Raw genomic sequence first — 19209 nt, forward strand, 5'->3', positions numbered from 1 at the left:
GAGTTGACGCAGCAGGAAGTTCTCCATTTATTTAACTGCAGGTACTACCAACAGAGCTGTCAAAAGGGTACTTCTGCCACTTCTTTTCCTTAAGAGGAAGTTTAAAACCCTGATTTCAGAGTACAGAATCAGAAGTCTACTATTCCTTTCTCAGTGGAGAAAGTTGTACTTTACAGCAGGAAAAGGACTCGGTTTCCTTTATCTTCATTTCCCCAACTGTGGAGTTTCTTCTCAATATAAACAATAGCTAGTTATTTGGTATCTAAAAAACACAACCTAAAGTAACCTAAAATGCACTGTAAATAAAACCAGTAATGCTATATACTGGAAAAGGCTTACTAGTCAAATAGCTTTTAACACTCGGTTTCAGAAGGCTACAGTCTTTTTATTTTTTTGTCCTAGAGAAAAATTAGAATTAACCTTTTTCTTTTGTGACTGCATAAATTAGGTTCACAAAAAGTAGATTATTGCAAGCTAGCCTTATAACCTTCTCAAGAAAAAAACAAAACAAAACCCCAAAACAACTGAAAAAACCCAGAAAACTAAACAAAAAGGCCCCAAAGCAACTCCCCCCATGATATTCTAGAGAGAGAAAAATCTATTTTATTATTTCTATATTAATGCCATTAATTAACTTATAGAATGACATATTGGAAACTAAATTATTAGATAAACTCAAGAAAATGAGATTTAGTAAAGGAATTGTTAGGTAACACAATTTACTAAGTGAGAAAAGAGAAAACATAAGCCTATAGGAAGCATACTGGTGGAGTTAAGCACCAGTCTTGCAGGCAATTTTGTTTAATATATTGCTAATAGTGTTTGAGCAAAATGTAGGAATGTACTCATGCAGTGGATTGGGGACATAAGGCTGGGTAACTTCATGAATACAGAGGGGACTGTAGGGCCTTGGGAAAAAAAGGTGGGTAGAAAGTCAGTAGTATAAAATTGACAGTCATACATATCCGAGCTTCCTTCTGGTGCAAGATAAGAACGCATTAATTAGAAACTACAAAGTAGGATAGACTTCAGTATACTGATCTTGTGTCTGACCACCAGCCACCACCATGAGACAGCCATGAGCAAGAGAAGAGAAGGATATAACTACAGCTCACTTGTGTCTCAGACAATCTTCTCTAGACCAAGAGTAATACTCATACCATTAATCCTAGCAAAATCCAAACAGGGCAGTGTGCATAATTCTGGTCTACCATATTCAGGAAAGAAGCAGAACACAGAGAAGCACAAACAGGAACCAGCATGATGGCAGGAAAACCACAAATTTTTACTGCTAAGTGCAAGAGAAACTTGGCACTCTTAGTCTAGTGAGATAAAAGCTGAAAATGGACAGGATGAACATAATTCAAATGATAAGCACTGGGCATGAAAAAATTATTTCAATCAAAACAGTATGTTAGCAGAAAATAAAATGACTAATTTTAGTCAATTTATACCCATTATAGAAGCAATGTTTTGAGGTAGTTTCCCACTAGTTAAGGGGCTGAGGGGATTTTATATAAATTTGATCAGTTTATGAAATGGATTATATGCTATAACAATTGTCAAAGTAGTAGTAGAGAGGAATTCCAGTTACTTTCACTCTATTTCATATAAGAGATTAATACTAAGAGGGCTTATAGCTAGCATTTAAGACCAGCAGTGCCTGCTTTCTCTTTGGAAATCCAAATTCTTTAGAGCATGCATAGGATGTCCTACTTTTCTTCAGTATCTCAGAGGGTATTTAGAAACTCCTGAAACCAGAAGAAGAGAAGGGAACATAATGTAAACCTACATCTGACTGCTCAGAAGTTGAACTAGAAAACTTCACTGCTTGCACACACACAAAAGCAGAACAAAATTAATTGGTCAGGCATTAAACCTGAGTAATGGAAGCCTGGAGTCAATCCTAAACTAGTATTAACACAGCAACTTTTGTCAGATTTTATGTGGGGGAAGAATAAGGGAGCAGGGGGCTGAATAAAGTATTTTAATTATAGAATTTATTTAGTTGAATTATCTTTCCTATATGATAAATTTAAACTGCTAAAGGAAGAAATCTTGCCGCACACAAAGAAAGAAAAAAAGCATGTCAGATGTAGTCTAACTTCATTTAAGATGTCTCCACTAGTGGGAAATAGTAACAGCTATATGATACTTGGAAATGTCATTCTTATTACATTACTACAAAAACTATTACAATGTAGCGACAACATAAGGTGCATGAAAAGAAGCTAAGAAACCTGCTCAAAACCAGAAATGGGATTGAAATCGCAGGGCTTTTCACAGCTTGCTCTTCAATCACTAGAACGTAATGAACATTGGCTTTGCAGTGGAAACTATTTCTGCCATTAGATATTTATCTACAATTACTTAGTATTGCATGGAAAGTGAATGGATTAAGATGGAATCTCTATATATTTGGTTTTTCATAAAAACTGTCATTTAGTGAGCAGAATTACTCGAGCTATGTAATAAGCAACGACTTACTGTTCTTTTTGTCACTGCTGACAATGTGGTGGCTTATGACTTTTTATTTTAACTGCAAGTTATTCAAAACCTTTTCTATACACAACTATTAAACTCTTTCCGATTTCCTAATGAATACATATTGTAATGCTTCCTGTAAAGAATTTGCACTACTAGCGTAAGAAATTAATAGCGAGATAACATCGCCTTTGAACAGGACAGGAGTCAGACGCTAAGGCATCTGACATTAGGTTATGTAACATCTAAAACAAGTAAAAAAGGTATTTTCTTAAGTCTAACAATAGAGATGTTGCTTAAATAATCATTACAACTTTCAAAAAGTCCAAGAATTGAAATTAGTGAACAAAGCAACACCAAATTGAGGGCTAAGTTTACTGAATGATCAAACAAGTATGCACAGCTGTTAATATTTTACAAGAAAAGAAATACACAAAGCTTACTAAATATGTCTTTGATTAATGACAACTAGCAATCTACCTTTTTTTTTTTTAACTGCTGTACATGCTGATAGTCAATAACCAACAAAAGGAAGAGGATTACAGAGTCTCTCCTTCGGAGAAAAAGAATGGGAAATTGAACACATCAGTCATAATGTATATACTACAGACAAACACAGCATTGCTCAACAACAAGAGTTAAAAGCTCTTGCTTTGCCAAAGTAAGAACACCTAAAGTACAGTTGAAAGAAAATGTTGGTCCCTGTAACACAAATTTATGATCTTGCTATACCTATGACTTCAGGGAGAATAATAAAAAATAAACTGCAAATATTTAGTACTGGGGTATTCAGCAGGCATGAAATAAATACAAGCAGGTATTAAATCTGTAGGAGCTTGCCTGGCTAGGAGGAAAAAATATAGCTATACATATCTTACATATAGGCAAATTAGACTGAGCCATCAAGCTCTTGGCTAGTTGTCAACGAACAACTTATTTTAATTAAGGATATTAGGCATGGGTTTCTAGATCTTCCATTAAAAAAAAAAATACATTTTGCCAAGCAATAGCAGAGATAAGTATTTCCCTAACCTGTGTCCTGGTCCTCCTCGATACCTTGCCCCTGGGATCAGAACAGGATCATCATCGCTATCATCAGTTTCTTGAAGAGCTGAGGTCCTGGTAGAGGACTCGTCTGGAGTCGCAAGCCCTGAGGATTCTGGGTGTGGCTGAGGTGCATCGTTTGCAGCAAGTGAATTGGCAGTGGATTCAGTATTTTGACTTGAAATTTCTTGATTTGCACTTTTTTCACAGGAGGCTTCTTCCTCTACATTTCCAGAGACAGCATCAATGTTGGGACCTTTCTCTTCTGGTTGGATTCCAGAATGCTCAGGACCAGGTTTATCTGATACAGCTAACATAAAATATTGGGGAAAATAAGACACAGCATTAACAATTATAGCCTAATTTTAGAAGACAATATAAATGGTCACAGAAGTTAAATTATGCATACTGAGTTTATATTGGAAATTTAGTTTTTCATTCTCTACTTATTAATATAACTATATTTGAAAGAAAACAGATACACACCTGCTTCTGTTGTCTCTACAGTTTCATCTGTAGTTTTCTGTTCTTCAGCACTTGCGTCTTCCTTGTGAGATTCATCAGGGACTCCTAAATTAAACAACTTATTAGTAAATCACATGATTTCATTTAGGTGCTCATCTATAATGTAAGCAATCTAAACAATACTAGCACTCCTACATCAAACCAATCAAAGCAATCCCCTCCAAAGTCCACATGTCATTTTACTGAAATCTCAGATACCAATCACATAAAAGTCAGTATATATAAACCTATCTAGTTGCCCAGGTCAATACATGAACAAATAAAAAAGTACTTCTTTTTTGTTCCTTAATATCCTATGCTGTGAGAACTTCAGCTGCAAAAATAGCATTAATACTCTTGAAACAGATGATCACTTACTGAAAGCTATTATTTCTGAAGACAGAAATTAAGTTATGCACCTATTAAAAGGGATTTTTGGCAACAAATTGAGCAAGACAACCACATGTAACAAAATACAGTGAAAGCTTGAAAGAAATGTAACAAAATGCCTAGCACTCATTTATGCTTGCAAAGTGCAGCTGTTCTATTTTTTGATGCAGTTTGAAGCAGAATATCTGCAACTATCTCAGGTTGGTATCTTTTTCTTTCCCCAGAAAATTAATCTTCTATTACAGCTGTATTCTGCCTTCATATGCACGTGTTTGAGACTCCCACTGTGTTCAAGGATAGTCATGAACATACGAAAGCAGAATTTTTACCTTAACGTTACAGCAATAACACTGTATCTTACTTGGTTTTTCATCTTTAGGCCCTAACTCTTCTGAGGCTTTGGTTTTTGCAGAGTCTTCTTGGCCTTCAGTTTTGCAATGACTTCCACTCCCTCTAGAGCTTGAATTTGTGCTGCTCCTGGCAACATAACATGTAAAAAAAAAAAAAACAAAAACAAACCAAACAAAAAAACCCCACACCAACATAAATAGATAGGATCATTGCAATAGCACAGCCTGACCATCACCATCTTTCTCACTGAAATTTCACAATTCAATAGCTTCTGGCAGCAACTATAATTAACAACCTTCATAGCAATTTCCAAATTTTCTTTTATGTGCATCACCACTCATCCCACACTGTTCCTCCACATCACAGAACCCTGTTCTCGCCTTCCTATCTTTTTTTTTTTTTTCACTTAAAAGATTTCTTAAATTGCTTTTCAAAATATTGTGAGAACTCAAAAGGATTTGCTTGTTCTCTTTCACCATTTACACATTTTTTACATGTGTAAATGATCAGAAATCTTAAAGGTATTATGAGCTGTCAGCTGAGCACTAATACATAACCTTATCCCATCCAATTAAAAAACTGACTCGGACAAAATTCTGCAGGTTCTTCACCATTAACTATCATTCTTGTACCTTTTGAGGCACGGACTTCTGATGTCAGCTTTCAGTCCTCAAAGTTTTGTTATTTCTCAAGATTTACTATACACTGGTACTTGAGATTTACACCCCATTCATGTTTAGATAATTATTGTGGAGGACCAATTTCTGTTTACAATAAGGAAAATTATTCCTCAGAAAATATGTAACAGTGCTGTTCTGAATGTCATCAAAACTTAAGTTTTCAGACTCTAGAAAAGACCTTATTTTAGGAAAAGCAAAGCCTTGTTCCTAACTTTTCCAATTCTCTCCTGTCACACATCTGTGTTGCGGCCTCAAACTTAGGCAAATTGTTGGACAAAAGTGGAAACAAAGATGAGTTATGAGAATTACAAGCATGATTCTCAAGAATTTAGACTGTATTGTTACAAGTATCTTCTTAGCTGTGTATGTTATTAGTAAACTATTTTATATGCTACATTGCTAGAAGCAGCACAAATCATGCTTAGTCTAGATTCTTGAGAATCTAGTCTAGACTTCAGTACTTTGATTTTTTACATTAATATTGAGAGCTTTTACTCATCTTGATGAGCAATAGCCTGTTTCATTGCTGTACTGGATTTGTAGTATGTAGAAAAATTTTGTTAGCTCTTACAGTATTTCTTCTAACTCAAGAATTATCAACATTGTTTCTGAACGGACAGACAAGAAGGGTACTGCTAGACACCAGGTCAAGGATTTTTGCTATTTCATGTGTCATAGGATATAATCACTTTTATGAACTTAACTACAGTCTAAGCACTAAGATTTTTCTTTTTTTTACTTTTGGGAACCTAACTTCTAGCTCAATGCTAATTTACATTCATGTATTTACTCTGCTTTAGTTTTTACTTCAGTGTTATTTTTCACACCAGCAGTTACACGAAAAGGATGTTTTTGAGAGCAAAATAACACCCTGTGCTTTTGTTACATGAAGTCCTACTAACTGCTTCCATAGCAGGCTTTCTGTTTCCCTAGTTCTCCACACAACTCTTCTTTGAACCTCTGCCAATTTGAATCAGTTTTCTCAAAAGCATGATGAAGACTGCACACAGCATTCTAAGTCACAAAGCAAAGCAGAGCTGAGCAGCAGCACCACTTAATTCTCCTCCTTGGCTGAAGTCTCCCAGCCGGTGATATCTAGGATCATACTTGCCTTTCTAGTCACTGTATTATATTGAGAATGAAGTGACTGTTGGGTCCATGCCTTCCTCCGTTTCATTTTCACAACACTCCCAACTTTCAGATTTTGTTTTTGCGATTTGTCCTCAACTGCATCATTTAGATATATGGAATTGCTTCCTACTTCTGTTATTCCATTCTTTGGCACAAAGTTTTTAGTTAGCCTCTGAACTGACAATGCCTTGCAACTCTGTCCCGCTAGGGAATGCTTCTACCCACTACAAAAGCTCCATTAAGTTAGCTTACCACCACGTTCAGTTTCTTTACTGATCCATCTGTCCCACCTTGAACAGAAGTTCAATGTGTGGCAAACTATCAAATACTTTCTGGAAATCCAGACAGTTTCTCTCTATTACACCATGTATGTTTCTAGAACCCATTATTCTGTCAAATAAAAGTTATTGAATCATGCACATTCTAGTTCCCATAATTCTGCTGTACTTCTCACATACTGCTTGTTTTAATATGCTTTTCTATCAGAACTATCTTAAAGCCTTGAATATTGCTACCATTAGCCTTAAAAGATCATGATGTTTAGTCCTTCATTCTCCTTCGGTATTACATTTGATGTTTGTCATTCACATGGTGCTAACCCTTGGCCCAAGAGATTTGTTAAATACTTGCCATTACACAGAATATATATGTAAAATTAAATTTTAGTAGTTTTCGCTTAGTCTTTGCTTCCCCAATTACAGATTTTTGTAATAAGCAATTTCCATGCCCCTCACTTCCATTTCCTGTACACTCTACTTTTTCTTAACATTGTTTTTCAGGTAGTTGTCCATTAAAATTTTCCATCTTCAGAATCACTTATAGTATTAACTGTTTGAAGTGTAAAATGCATGTTTCAAATTTTGTTTTAAAATAAACACAGAAACAAAGTGTTAATATTGTTAAATAAAATTTGATTTCTGTGATACAGTTGTAGTAATATTTTATTATTACATTCGAAAAACCCCACTAGAATAAACGGACAAAACATTTGCTAATGCTCTGTTCCTCTTGTGAACTTTAATATTTTATGATAGGCACAGATGCCTACAAAACTAAATGAAGAATTAGTTAAAAGCCATACAGCAAAACTGAATCTTTCTAAGCTTGATGGATTTGGACTTTAGATAGAAATACAGTCTGATAGATTGGTTGAATATAACTGTCACAGTATTTCAGATTCACATGAGCAAAGTCTTCACTCTTGTGAAAACACAGATCACTGTTTCAAGTTTCCAAACTGCTATGGGGAAGGTGTATGTTTTATGTCTAAAGCCACAGCACTTGAGTAGCTAAATGTGGTGAGGTTTTCTTTTCCCCAGTAACAAATGCCAGCAAGCATTTCTACTTACTGTCTTCTACAATAATTTTGAAAATATAAGCTAAGGAATAGAAGAGGAGATAAAATAAGGATTGTGGTTGTTCTGGGAGATCCTGAGAAACTCTAATGATAGACTTTGATATGAAATGAAGTAAGTCAGGCCAGTTAGACCGTACACGTTTATTATCTGAAAAGGGTACCATCACTGTACTATCTAAACAGTCCACAAAGTTGGTACCTTAACCACATACATTTATCACCACTCCTCTGACACAGAAATACTAATTTAACTGTTTTACAACTCAGGAACTGTGCCACAGAAAGACTGATTTGCAGAATACCATATAAGAAGTCTGGTAGAGCAGAGAACTAAAGCTCAGATGCTAGCCCCTGGACCACCACTCCATCACTGTACTACCCTGCTTTAGTGAGACAGTGAACACTGATATTATGCTAGGGTTTGCTGAAGATAGCATGTTTCAAATTACGTTAGCATCAAAAAGACTCTCAATAACTATCACAAAAAACCCCATGCATAAATTGCCTGTTAAAGTATGACTGTCTTTTACATTCTGAACTTATTAAGGACTACAGCCATTTCAAATTGTCTATATACACCTAAAAATAGACATATACGATACGGAAAAAATACTTTTTCTGTATCTGTGCTAGACAAGTGTTAGTGATAGGTGCTGATCAATCACCAGTCAAAACCAAAATGAATTTCTTACCACTCATCAGTGAAGTCCAGTTTTATCGTACTTGTAGTCGTTCCTTCTGTACTGTAGTGCAAACTTAAAACTGGTTCACTTGTTCCTGTTCGTGGCTTATCACTCTCTGTAAATATGGGGTTGATAAAGTTTGGATGGGCATCAGTAACATACATAAAGCTCTTATAATTCTGAGGATTCATTTAGTTATCCTAACAAAGGCCAAATGTGGTAGTAACATGTACAACGTCTATTTAAGATCTTACAGACCAAGCAAAAAGTTAAAAAGTTTCAGAATAAGCACACCAAATTTGCAATGCTTTAAAAATGGCCTAAAATTATTTGTAAGAGCAAACAAAAAAGATGCTGTCCTTCAACATGCAGGTACATAAAATTGCAGCTAGTGTACACACAGGAGTGTACACACAACATTACCCTTTATAAGCAGATCCCCTTTCTATCAAGTACATTAATCTTAAGAATATAAAATGTTTTTGGAAGTGGTGTTCAGTCTTTTTTGCCTCAGCAAATACACATTAGAAAAAGACTGAGATCTAGCCACAATCAGTGGTCCAGAAAAATCACCACCTCCTTCAATTTTTTTTTCTGCTTAGAACCCAGTCAACTACTAATATCCTTACACCTGCTGTAAATTGTCAGCTAGTTGTCATAAAAAACACTATAAATTCATGTTCTGAGAGCTTCAGGTTTAAAAAGCTTTCATACTGTAACAACTGTAAGCAGAAGGGGAGTACTCGCAAAATGAACTATTCATGATGTCCAAAAGCAACAGAAGTGAATCCCCATTGAAAACCACTACAAGTCTACCAAACATCTGCTGCATATATAGTTTTAAAAAATATTCAGTAGACTCCTTCAAAACAGAACTGTTCAATGACATCCATCCACCCACCACCCTAGAGTAAAATTCATGCTCACAATCTATCTGTATGCCATTAATAGTGAAGTTGGCCTTGGGCAATACTAAAAAGTTAACGGAGAGTACCACCAGATAAAGCCTCACTACAGAGGTACCATTCTCTCAGAACTCAGATGGGAGAGTTTACTTAGTGTTAGGCACCACTCAAATGACTGCTAAGTAGCCTATGTAGTCTTGCTTTTCATGAATGCTGAGCTTTTTCATCTCGGGACTGTTTGGACAAAACAATGCTGTATATTCTTTGGGTTACAGAGTACAGAAATTTGACTATAAGTATACTTGCAGTATTGGCAGCAGGCCGACACTTATAATAAAGTAAAAGCTTCGGATCATCTTTGATTAAACGTCAATTAAAATCTAATGTCTGATTCAAGCACAAACCTACAAATTCCCCCACTAAAAAGGCTATCATTAAAACACTAATGGCTACATTACTGCCACACAATATTTACTTTTCAAAATACAATTAAGTTATAGGAACTATGAAATAGCACGTAAGAATTTAATCTAACAATCGATGTTCATATTTTTAAACTGCTGACAGGCAGATGCCCACTCACAGGATCAAAGCAGCGATCAGCTGCTCCAAAGAACTTTAAATATGTTTTTCTACATATTCTGAAGCTAAAAACCCAAAACAATACACAAAACCCTTTAAGAAAAATGAAAGTACTTTTATGTGAAAGAGAATTAACCAGTTACAACCATGATCCTAATCATACATAAGACATGGGCCTCATTCTATGCAAAGAAAAGCTCATAGCCTCTCTAAAAGAAAGGTTCCAGTTACACTCTTGTTAGAGCAGAGGAAATAAAACTGATTAAAAGCAAGGTTTTCAGTCCCTGGAATAAACTAGGAAGAAACAAATGTAAGAAAGTACTTTATAGTGGCATATATAGATATTTTGAACAAAAATTATATGTTCTTTCTTAACTAAACAGGTGCTTTACTTTTTGGCAACCTATCAGCAAGCTTCTCTTAGGTTAAAAATCTATTCAAACTTTGAGCATCCCTTCCTAAGCAAGTACAAATACCAATCATTCCAACATACTGCACAAGTCATCAGGAGCTGGACACTGAAAGAGTTAAAGAAAAAATAATTACATAGTTGGAGAATTCTTTACCTACTTTGTAATAGGTACAGACAAGACACATCTTTGAACAGGTAACAACAGACAACTTACTGCCTTGAATAGTCCAAGACCAAACAATGACTATACTGCAACTTGATACTGCTCTGCAACATTTGCTTCAGCACAAAACTAGTTAATATTACTGACCAAAGTAACCAAGCATCGCTACCCTAAAGTGAACCTAATTGAATATTAGGCTTGTGTTATAAAGCGCCAATCATATTATCATAACGGTGCTTTCCTGTCTTAAAATCTCAACATCAAAAAAATTTAATCAAGATGTGGAGACTGTCCTCTGACAACATTTACTGTGGAAGCAATACTTACATTTATTCACACTAAAAAAGTTGGAAGAATTGCTGTAGGCTTATCTAAAGAGGGCACTGATTTACTGAGAAATCATTTTTACAGATTTCTGGAGACAGATAGCTGTTAAACCACATTGTTTAATAGCTTCTTCTTAAATCTACAATAACATGAGCTACAATTTGGATTGGGTCAGTTTCTTCTTTAAACTAGCTTTAGGGCATGAAATCAACACTAATAAGAACAAGAAACTTTTTAAAAGACAGATGAGACAAGAATCCGATAATAAACTGCACAGAATTAGTTGTGTAGCTCACTATTTTATATTCAACTTACACTGCTAATGAAAGCTGAATGGGAGTCTGTAAAGAAAGCTAATAAGCTTTGCCTAGTACATAATTGAATGTTCTTTTAGAGAAGCCATATAAAATCCAGAAATTGCAAATTCTTTGTTTTCAAGAACAATATGATTGCCAAAGACTGACTAGATCAGAATGAAGCACTGTTCTCTTTCACTACTAAGTTCATTCCATCAGGCCAGATCTACTTCACATTGGTAAACAAAAAAAAAATTGAAGGGAAGAAGAGGAAAAGTTGTGCAGCTTCTGGGATTTAGGGAATAGCTATTGCCAAAACTATTAATCTGACTGCAAGCTCTAGTAGGGTAATAATTGCTCCAAAGAAAGCTGTAGCTTGTCAACACCTTACTAAACTCTATTCCAAATTCCTCAAAAATACCTTGAAACTCTACTTAGATTTTACAGCCAAACACATTATAAAGATACTATCAACAACTTAGTCTTCTTTCATAAGCAACCCTGTCCTACAACAGGCACTGCATGAAATGGTCCATCCTCCAGGTGCCTACACAAGGAAGGTACTTTTAAACTACCACCCTTAAAATTGAAGACAAAATTTCATTCAGAACCTTAGTTTTTAAAAAACGAAACCCCACAACTGAAAGCAATGACCCTCATACATACTTTTCCCCTTAAAAAATGAACCTGTGCAAGTGTAACTTCACAAAGATTGGGGCTCTGAACTATGAAGTGGTAAGCGCATAGAGACAGGTTTACAGACTGCACTACCTAGTTAAACTAACATTTTGAGGAACTTCCAGCTAGTTTCCCACATCTCAAATGCTGCCCTATTCACTAGTCTGTTGGCAACCCCACGAGAAGAGGATAGATGACTTTTCATGAAAAGCTTCCAAAATAATTCCTATCCAGCACTAATCATGATCGCCTCATAAGAAAATCAGCTTTGTACATTCTGAAGATAGGGTGATATCCTGTGCGAAAACCAAAGAGAGTTACTTCTGAAGGGAGAAAAACTGATCCAAAGAGGAGAAAGTGAGTGGTGTGTTTCAGCAAATAGGAATTCTGTGGGAAGGTTAACACATGAAAATTCACCAGAAACAGCTGAACTCTGAGAGAAGGGTGGAATACTGACTCAGCAATATTACACTGATACTAGTCAGTATAAGGCAAAATGATGTCTAAGGGAAGACTGAAAAGCAAATTATTCTTTGGACCAGCCTAATCTACAGCCCAAGGCATGCAATTTTTTTTGCCTAGATGATTCCTATGCTAATTAGATCAAGTACTGCACTTCACCGAAGGAGGCAGTACAGACCACACCGTGCCTTAAAACAAAGGCCAAAATTCTTGAGCTTGTACCTGCAGAAGTCACTATAGATCTGGAAAGCTCTTATATGCATACGAACGCTCAACCAGTTCATCTGACTGGGAGGCAGAGCTAATTAGCTGGGACACAACACATGCCAGTACAGTTTCAAGGACTTACAGTACTGTTATGAGGAACTAACTCTGCCACAGCTGACACGCCAGCATGTTCTGAGCCAGCTCAAGGATCTATAATGTGGCACTGAACAATCAGGTACAGACATCACTATAAGGGGTTACTAAACCCTCTCACTAACTTGCAAATATCTAGAAATACCAGTAATCAGTATAGCTTCTGTGTATGTCGGAAGCAGCATTAAGATCATATGGGACGCATACACACATTTACACTTCAAAGTTACCAAGCTAGCTCTCTGGCTTCACGTTCCCTCTTTAATCATACAAATTCAAGACGTATCTGACAGTCGTAATATTGCCTTTACACTGCAACAAATCTAACAACCACCCTCCAATTCTTACAGTTGCAGAAAAAAAAAAATTTAAAAAATCCAGTGTAGATCACTGTAATTGATTTGAAACCATTTCATACAGATGGGAATGACTTTTAGCTTCTGCTGGACTGTCAGAATAATGGCATTATAAATGTGTATGTTTATAATAGGTATCAAAAGATCTTTAAACCCGGAAACATTCTTAAAACATAAATGCCAAGAAAATAGACTCATCCAACAGAAGACAAATGATTCAGTACCAAATTAAGAAAAGACAGGGATAAAGAAAAAGCTTTTCTTATAAAATGAACTGGTATGACTTCCTTCATTAGCTACTTAGACTTTTGAGATTTCTGTTCAAATATGAACTGAAACTAATGCAGCTTAACTTCAAAAACCCAACTGAATCTCAGCAAATTATTCTTTTTTGTTGTCATTTGAAAAACAGGTTACCTAATAAATTATCTCCTTTTCCAAATCCATAGTTTTCCAAACCAGAAGTAACATTCTGGGTCTCTTCAGGTGATCCTTACCATCACAGCAGAAAAACATTGCCTTAAATCAATCAGAGAACTGGTCTACGAATAAAGCCTGGATAAACTAGTGTATTTCGGGGGGTTTTTTGCTATTAAAAAACCTGAAGTGTTTTTATGAGAAGAAACCTCTTCACATTAGCTCAAGTAATTTCTTAATGCAGGTAAAAAATATTAGAAAAAACACCCAAGAGTCTATTACAATTACCGGTCTATAACAACTATGCAATTGACAATAGTAATACACAAACTAGTTTTTAAGGCAACTGATCCTGCTTAAAGAGGAATCTGATGCAGATTTCTGGGACCAAAGCTTCTGGTTTTGTCTTTGTTGTCAGATGGGCTTAATTCACAACTTCATGGAACAATTTATCAGTTTTCCAAAACTTTTGCAGTTGTAAGAACTTCAGGAAACTATAATATAGACTTTCTATGTTAATTCTAGTCATCAAATAATGCTTTATTCTGAGTTCATAACAGAGAGCATAACTTGGCCACTAATTATAAGCAAGTTTTCCAGCTGAACCTGACTATTGGAGTGACGTAGACCACTGAACCATGAATAATTAGCAAATTTACGCATTGAGGTTTAAGGCTATTTCATCACAAAATGTAATTCCACAAAATTAACTTATTTTCAAATATAAAACACTACTTGATTTTTTTCCCAATGTTCTGGCATCCTAAAATAAACCATAATCTCAACTGTTGCCAAAAAGACTATTATTCAGACATGGGATTTCAAAATGGCATTCTAGTTTGCAATGTGAAACAAGATGAAACAGCCAGCTCTTTTGTGGGATTTGAGCTATTAAATCTCTACAGAGGCTTTGACATGGAAGCAAGCATAATGCAGAGTGTATGGAAATCTATTTTTAAATTACCATCTAACACTCATTAATTATTCAGGTATTCACTACAGATGACATTGGTTCAACTGGAATATGGTCACCTATGGTCCACTTCACTGCTCACAATTTGAAGACTGATGAATAATAGGCATAAAGAGAAAGCTCACCAGCATTCTTTCTACCACCAGCCCATAGGGCATGTACAGAGAAACGCTAGTACTTGTTTAGCAGAAGGGGTGTAGGACAAGGGGTAACAGAGTTGAGATGCACCTAAGTGCAATAGGTGCTCTTGAGTTACTCAAACTGCACAAGTATAACAAAGCTGCACATCTCTCCTGCATAAGATAAATTAATTTGGCATTATATGAGTAAAAGTTACTTCAGTCTTGATAGTTGCACTTTGATCCAAGAAGAACCATTCAGAAAAAAGACTGTTTAAAGAATTAATTTTACTTTGCATTTAAAAAAATATTCTAAACATCTGTAGAGTACATAAGACACTTACTGTACCTACATTGAACGCATTAAGAATTGACCATAGGATGGCTTTTGAAAACAACAATTAACCTTACTCTTACTTGTATCAAGAATTAAATAATTAATGAGTTTCCAGCAGATCTGCTTACAGAATTCTACTTTATATAGATGAACAGCATTTTTAGACTGTTTATCATCATGAAAGGCAATTTTAAAAGGAAGCATTGCAATCAGCTATGGCTGGGTATAGTGCATTTCCTGTCACACGCACCCTGTTGCTCATCAAGTGACATGGATCCAAGCTGTTTGTTAACCACAGAAGAAGGAGAATCTGAAACAAAAACGAGATTTCAACTTAAAACATAAGCAGCAGAGAACTGCACAGCAATGTCACGATCATATGTTAGTTTAAAATAAAAAATAAAAAGCAGCAACATAAGGAAGCTTTGGGTTTGTTTTATGGGCAGCCAGCCATATTGCATTTTCTAGGCATGACAGAAGCAAAGCCACTTGTTTCAATCATTATGTATTTCTTTAGGTAGTCATTGAAGAGCCTGAGGATTGCTCACATGTCAATATTAAAAATGCCTGTCCATTACCAAATATTTTACTACGCACTTCAAATTTCTAACATTTCAGGACGAAACACTGAAGAGTCGTGACTCCTAAAGCCTTTGCTCCAACTACCAAAGGACACTAGTATTTCAAACCACGTACTAAATGTAAATTTCAGAATATTTATACTTCAACATAAAACACTCAATGGCATACCAGCATCTTCAATATTTATACCTATGAGCATAAAACGTAAAAAATGAACCTGTTTATAGATATAACAGCATATAAACTGTTTTTAAAACATTAAAGTACCAAAATACATCCCACATATGACAGTTCAATAGTTCCTAGATGCTATACCTCTGTGGCATCTGATGACTAAGAATATGCCTTCATAAGTTTATCACAGCACCACACCAGTCAGTCTTATAACAATCCTCATCTAATCACAGGAAAAAACCCCAAAACAAAAACAAACCCAAACAAAAAAGCCCCACAACAAAAAACCTCAGCAGTTAAGGGTACTTTTTTTCACTAGACGCTACCGGTTAATAACTATCACCAGCACTGCATTCATTGTGCAGACAAATGACAGATTCAATGTTCAGTATCTTCTGTGAGTCTATTTTCCTTGTCACCCCTGAAGATCAGAACTTACTTCTGTATTATCTTAAGATGAGCTGATGTACATCAGCCAGTGCAGTATTGCAAAGATATGGCTAGGCTACCATACCGTGGTTCCATCTGTTAAACTGTTATAAACAAATTCATGCTAGGCTAAAAGGATTGATATTAAATCCTGTATTATAAACTGAGTCATAGTCTGCCAACATCACAGCATCCTAAAGGAATTTTAACATAAATTTAAATCCTATAGAAGGAAAACAATTAAATAATATACTCTCTCCTACAGGAAGCTTACTTCCAGGTTCAGGCCAGAATCACCAGCGTGACCTATTTTGTACTACAACCATAAAACCTGCTAAATTGACAAAGCTGATTTAAATATATCTCCTCAAATGATTCTTCATTCCCAGCTGTTGGTGCAAGAATCACAGTCTGTTCCTTCGTTACACTAATACCTAGCATAGGGAAGGGGAGAAGGAGCGAAGAACAGAGACCGGGAGAGTCTGAGGCAAGCTCAGTGTGTTTTGGAGGCTGGCTTCTTTCAGTAACTGGGATTATACGTTATCTTTCCATAACTGGGGAACATAAAATTGGTCCTGTTTTGTTTTCACCTTTGTTCAGCCATGCCCATGCCTTGTACCAAACACATCTGAGCCAGACCACAGAATTTGTCATCTAGATTTAGGCAGAAGGTAGCTCTTAAGTATGAGACTTGTAACATATTCCACTTTCTAAAACTGAAGTGTGCTTCACATACAATTTCTAATTTAGATGAGAAGTATTTACAGCAGTTTTTTTCAATGGAGTAGTAATCCATTTTTCAGAATGTAAATCAGAGCAAAAAGCTGGTGTGAAGATGCGCCATGTCATAAGATGGTCTACTTGCATTCCAGATGACTCAGCACAGGAATCGGTATGCCTCTCCTCTCAAGGGCAAGCTGGCTTTCATCACCGACTCACAGTTATGAAGCCCGTGATTGGGATTAACTTGTATCAGGAGTGCTAAAGGGAGGGGAAGTCTTACACAGCAAGTGGAGAAGCCTAATGACAGAAGACAGTGATTCTCAGTCATGCTCTTGCACTCCAATTCTTCTATAAGTTTGTATGTCCTTTTTTAAAAGGCGTATCATGCTGCCAAACACTTTACTTGGCTGGAAAAACCTAATCTCATCAGCTCTTTAATTCAGACCAAGATGAACAGAAGAAATATGAATGAACTAACATATTTTAAACATAAGAAATTGCATTTACTGCCTTTATCAGCACTTCTCAATTTTATTAAGACCTCGCATTATACAACAGTAAGTAAAAAGTAGGTATGTTTTACCATGTGCACCATTCAATCACAGTAAGTGAAAATGAAAAATTTTCTAGGTAGTAGTCCATGCCAATGTAGGCTTAAACATGCCACATTTCACTATTATTTTGACCTCTTCTTACAACTTTATGAATGCATTTCACTTGTAATATGAGATTTTAAAGAGCATATAGAAAGCATCCTAAATATTCCAATTAACGTGGTTAAGAAAAGAGCTCAGTTTGCAGCAATTTTAAACTCACTTTTTTTTTTCTTTTTTCAAGTCCCCTGAAGCCACAGATCACCAGCACCCCTCGAAGTGGCACTGCAGTCTGGAACCCCACACCTCAGGCAGGGAAATAAACATGACCATGAAACCAGCCTAGAGAAGTTCAGGTAAATGCCTCTTTTTTTAATATATGGCTTTGTTTTGTAAAATTCTGAATGAGTACTTTCATCATTTCTGATAAAGCTTTTGAAAAAAGTATTACCAAAACTGTGCCATATAGTTAAAAAAACAAACAAAAATCCAAACTCTTACCTGAGCCTTCACAGGCTGGGTCTACATCCCAATGCAGTTCACCACTGGTTGTAATGTCACCAGTACATTCTAAACTGGAACACCACTTAAAGAGTGAACTGGAGATTCATAAATTTGGGGAACCTCAAATAGAAAATAGAAGATAATTTTAAAATCAGTTATATGCTGAAGGATCTTCCTACAGTTTGGGCAATCAGCAACTGACTTCATCAAAATATTAGCATGCCACCTCTGTTGTTTTGGTTAAAAGAAAAACCTTCCTCCTTGTAACACTATAACAGCAGCTCCAGTGTGAGTGTCAGGTGTGAGGCAGTGAGACCTGTTTTTAAAGTCCTAAACATGGTACACATACTGGACCTTAATCTAAGAAATTATTACTTGTTTTAATAATTAGGAATAATTGCTTTGCACCGTGAATAAGCTCTCAGTTATATATATTTTGGACTTCAAATGGACACATTTCTACATCTGGTTGTTTACAAAGAATGCAAAGAATCTAGTAATAACAACTGCAGTCATCCCCTTGTTTTTTGCAGAAAGCTTTAACACAGAAATGAAGGTCCAATTTGTTCCCCTTTAAAGACATTGACCATACAGACTTTCGAAACAACCAAAGTTTAAAAACCCAAAAGAATCAAGTCATTGTGCATCACAGGTTCTGCAATATGTCAGCATGCACATGTATATATCTTTATACTACAATAAATGCAGTCTAAATCAAATTAATTTTTCCTCAAAAAAGAAAGGTTCGCTTTACTTCATCTTTTTACGGGTAATTTTTATGGGTAAAATTACGCACACTGACTGCTACAGGAACCCCTGATATACACTGATCTACAATACTGATTTATTTTTAGTTTTTCACTTCAAGATGAGCTGGTTCATGTTTCTGTAACTTCTCAAATTGCATTCTATTCCCTTAAAGTTCTGAAAAAGAGGAGTGATGTAGGTAATGGCAATGCATACGTGGCATATCGGCATTGGGCAGGGCAGCAATAACAACAGTTTAAAAAGGTTTCCTTTCATATAGCATGTATACACTGTTGTTTAAATACTGCACAGGATCTAACATTATGAAATGCCAGAAAAGTGTAAGTCAAAATTAGACTTTGTATATAATAAAAAAACCCAATCCCCTCCCAAACCAAACAGCCCCACCAAAAACACCAACTAACTTACCATAGTCCCCTAATTAA

General features: G+C 35.8%; 1 protein-coding gene across 5 annotated transcripts in view; it reads right to left on the reverse strand.

Moving 5' to 3' along the window:
- The window catches only part of DCAF6 (DDB1 and CUL4 associated factor 6), an 88765-nt gene that overhangs the window by 19290 nt on the left and 50266 nt on the right, over positions 1–19209 (reverse strand). For 4 of the 5 annotated variants that reach the window (XM_064468876.1, XM_064468895.1, XM_064468886.1 and 1 more), the window contains 5 exons: positions 15262–15321; positions 8634–8739; positions 4784–4899; positions 4015–4098; positions 3517–3838 (listed from right to left, as the gene is read on the reverse strand). In XM_064468876.1, the coding sequence (XP_064324946.1) occupies positions 3517–3838; positions 4015–4098; positions 4784–4899; positions 8634–8739; positions 15262–15321 (688 nt within the window). The remainder of the gene's footprint in view (positions 1–3516; positions 3839–4014; positions 4099–4783; positions 4900–8633; positions 8740–15261; positions 15322–19209) is intronic. The other variant, XM_064468901.1, reaches the window with a different exon arrangement.

This window comes from Phalacrocorax carbo, chromosome 1, assembly GCF_963921805.1.
Source record: "Phalacrocorax carbo chromosome 1, bPhaCar2.1, whole genome shotgun sequence".
NCBI lineage: Eukaryota > Metazoa > Chordata > Aves > Suliformes > Phalacrocoracidae > Phalacrocorax > Phalacrocorax carbo.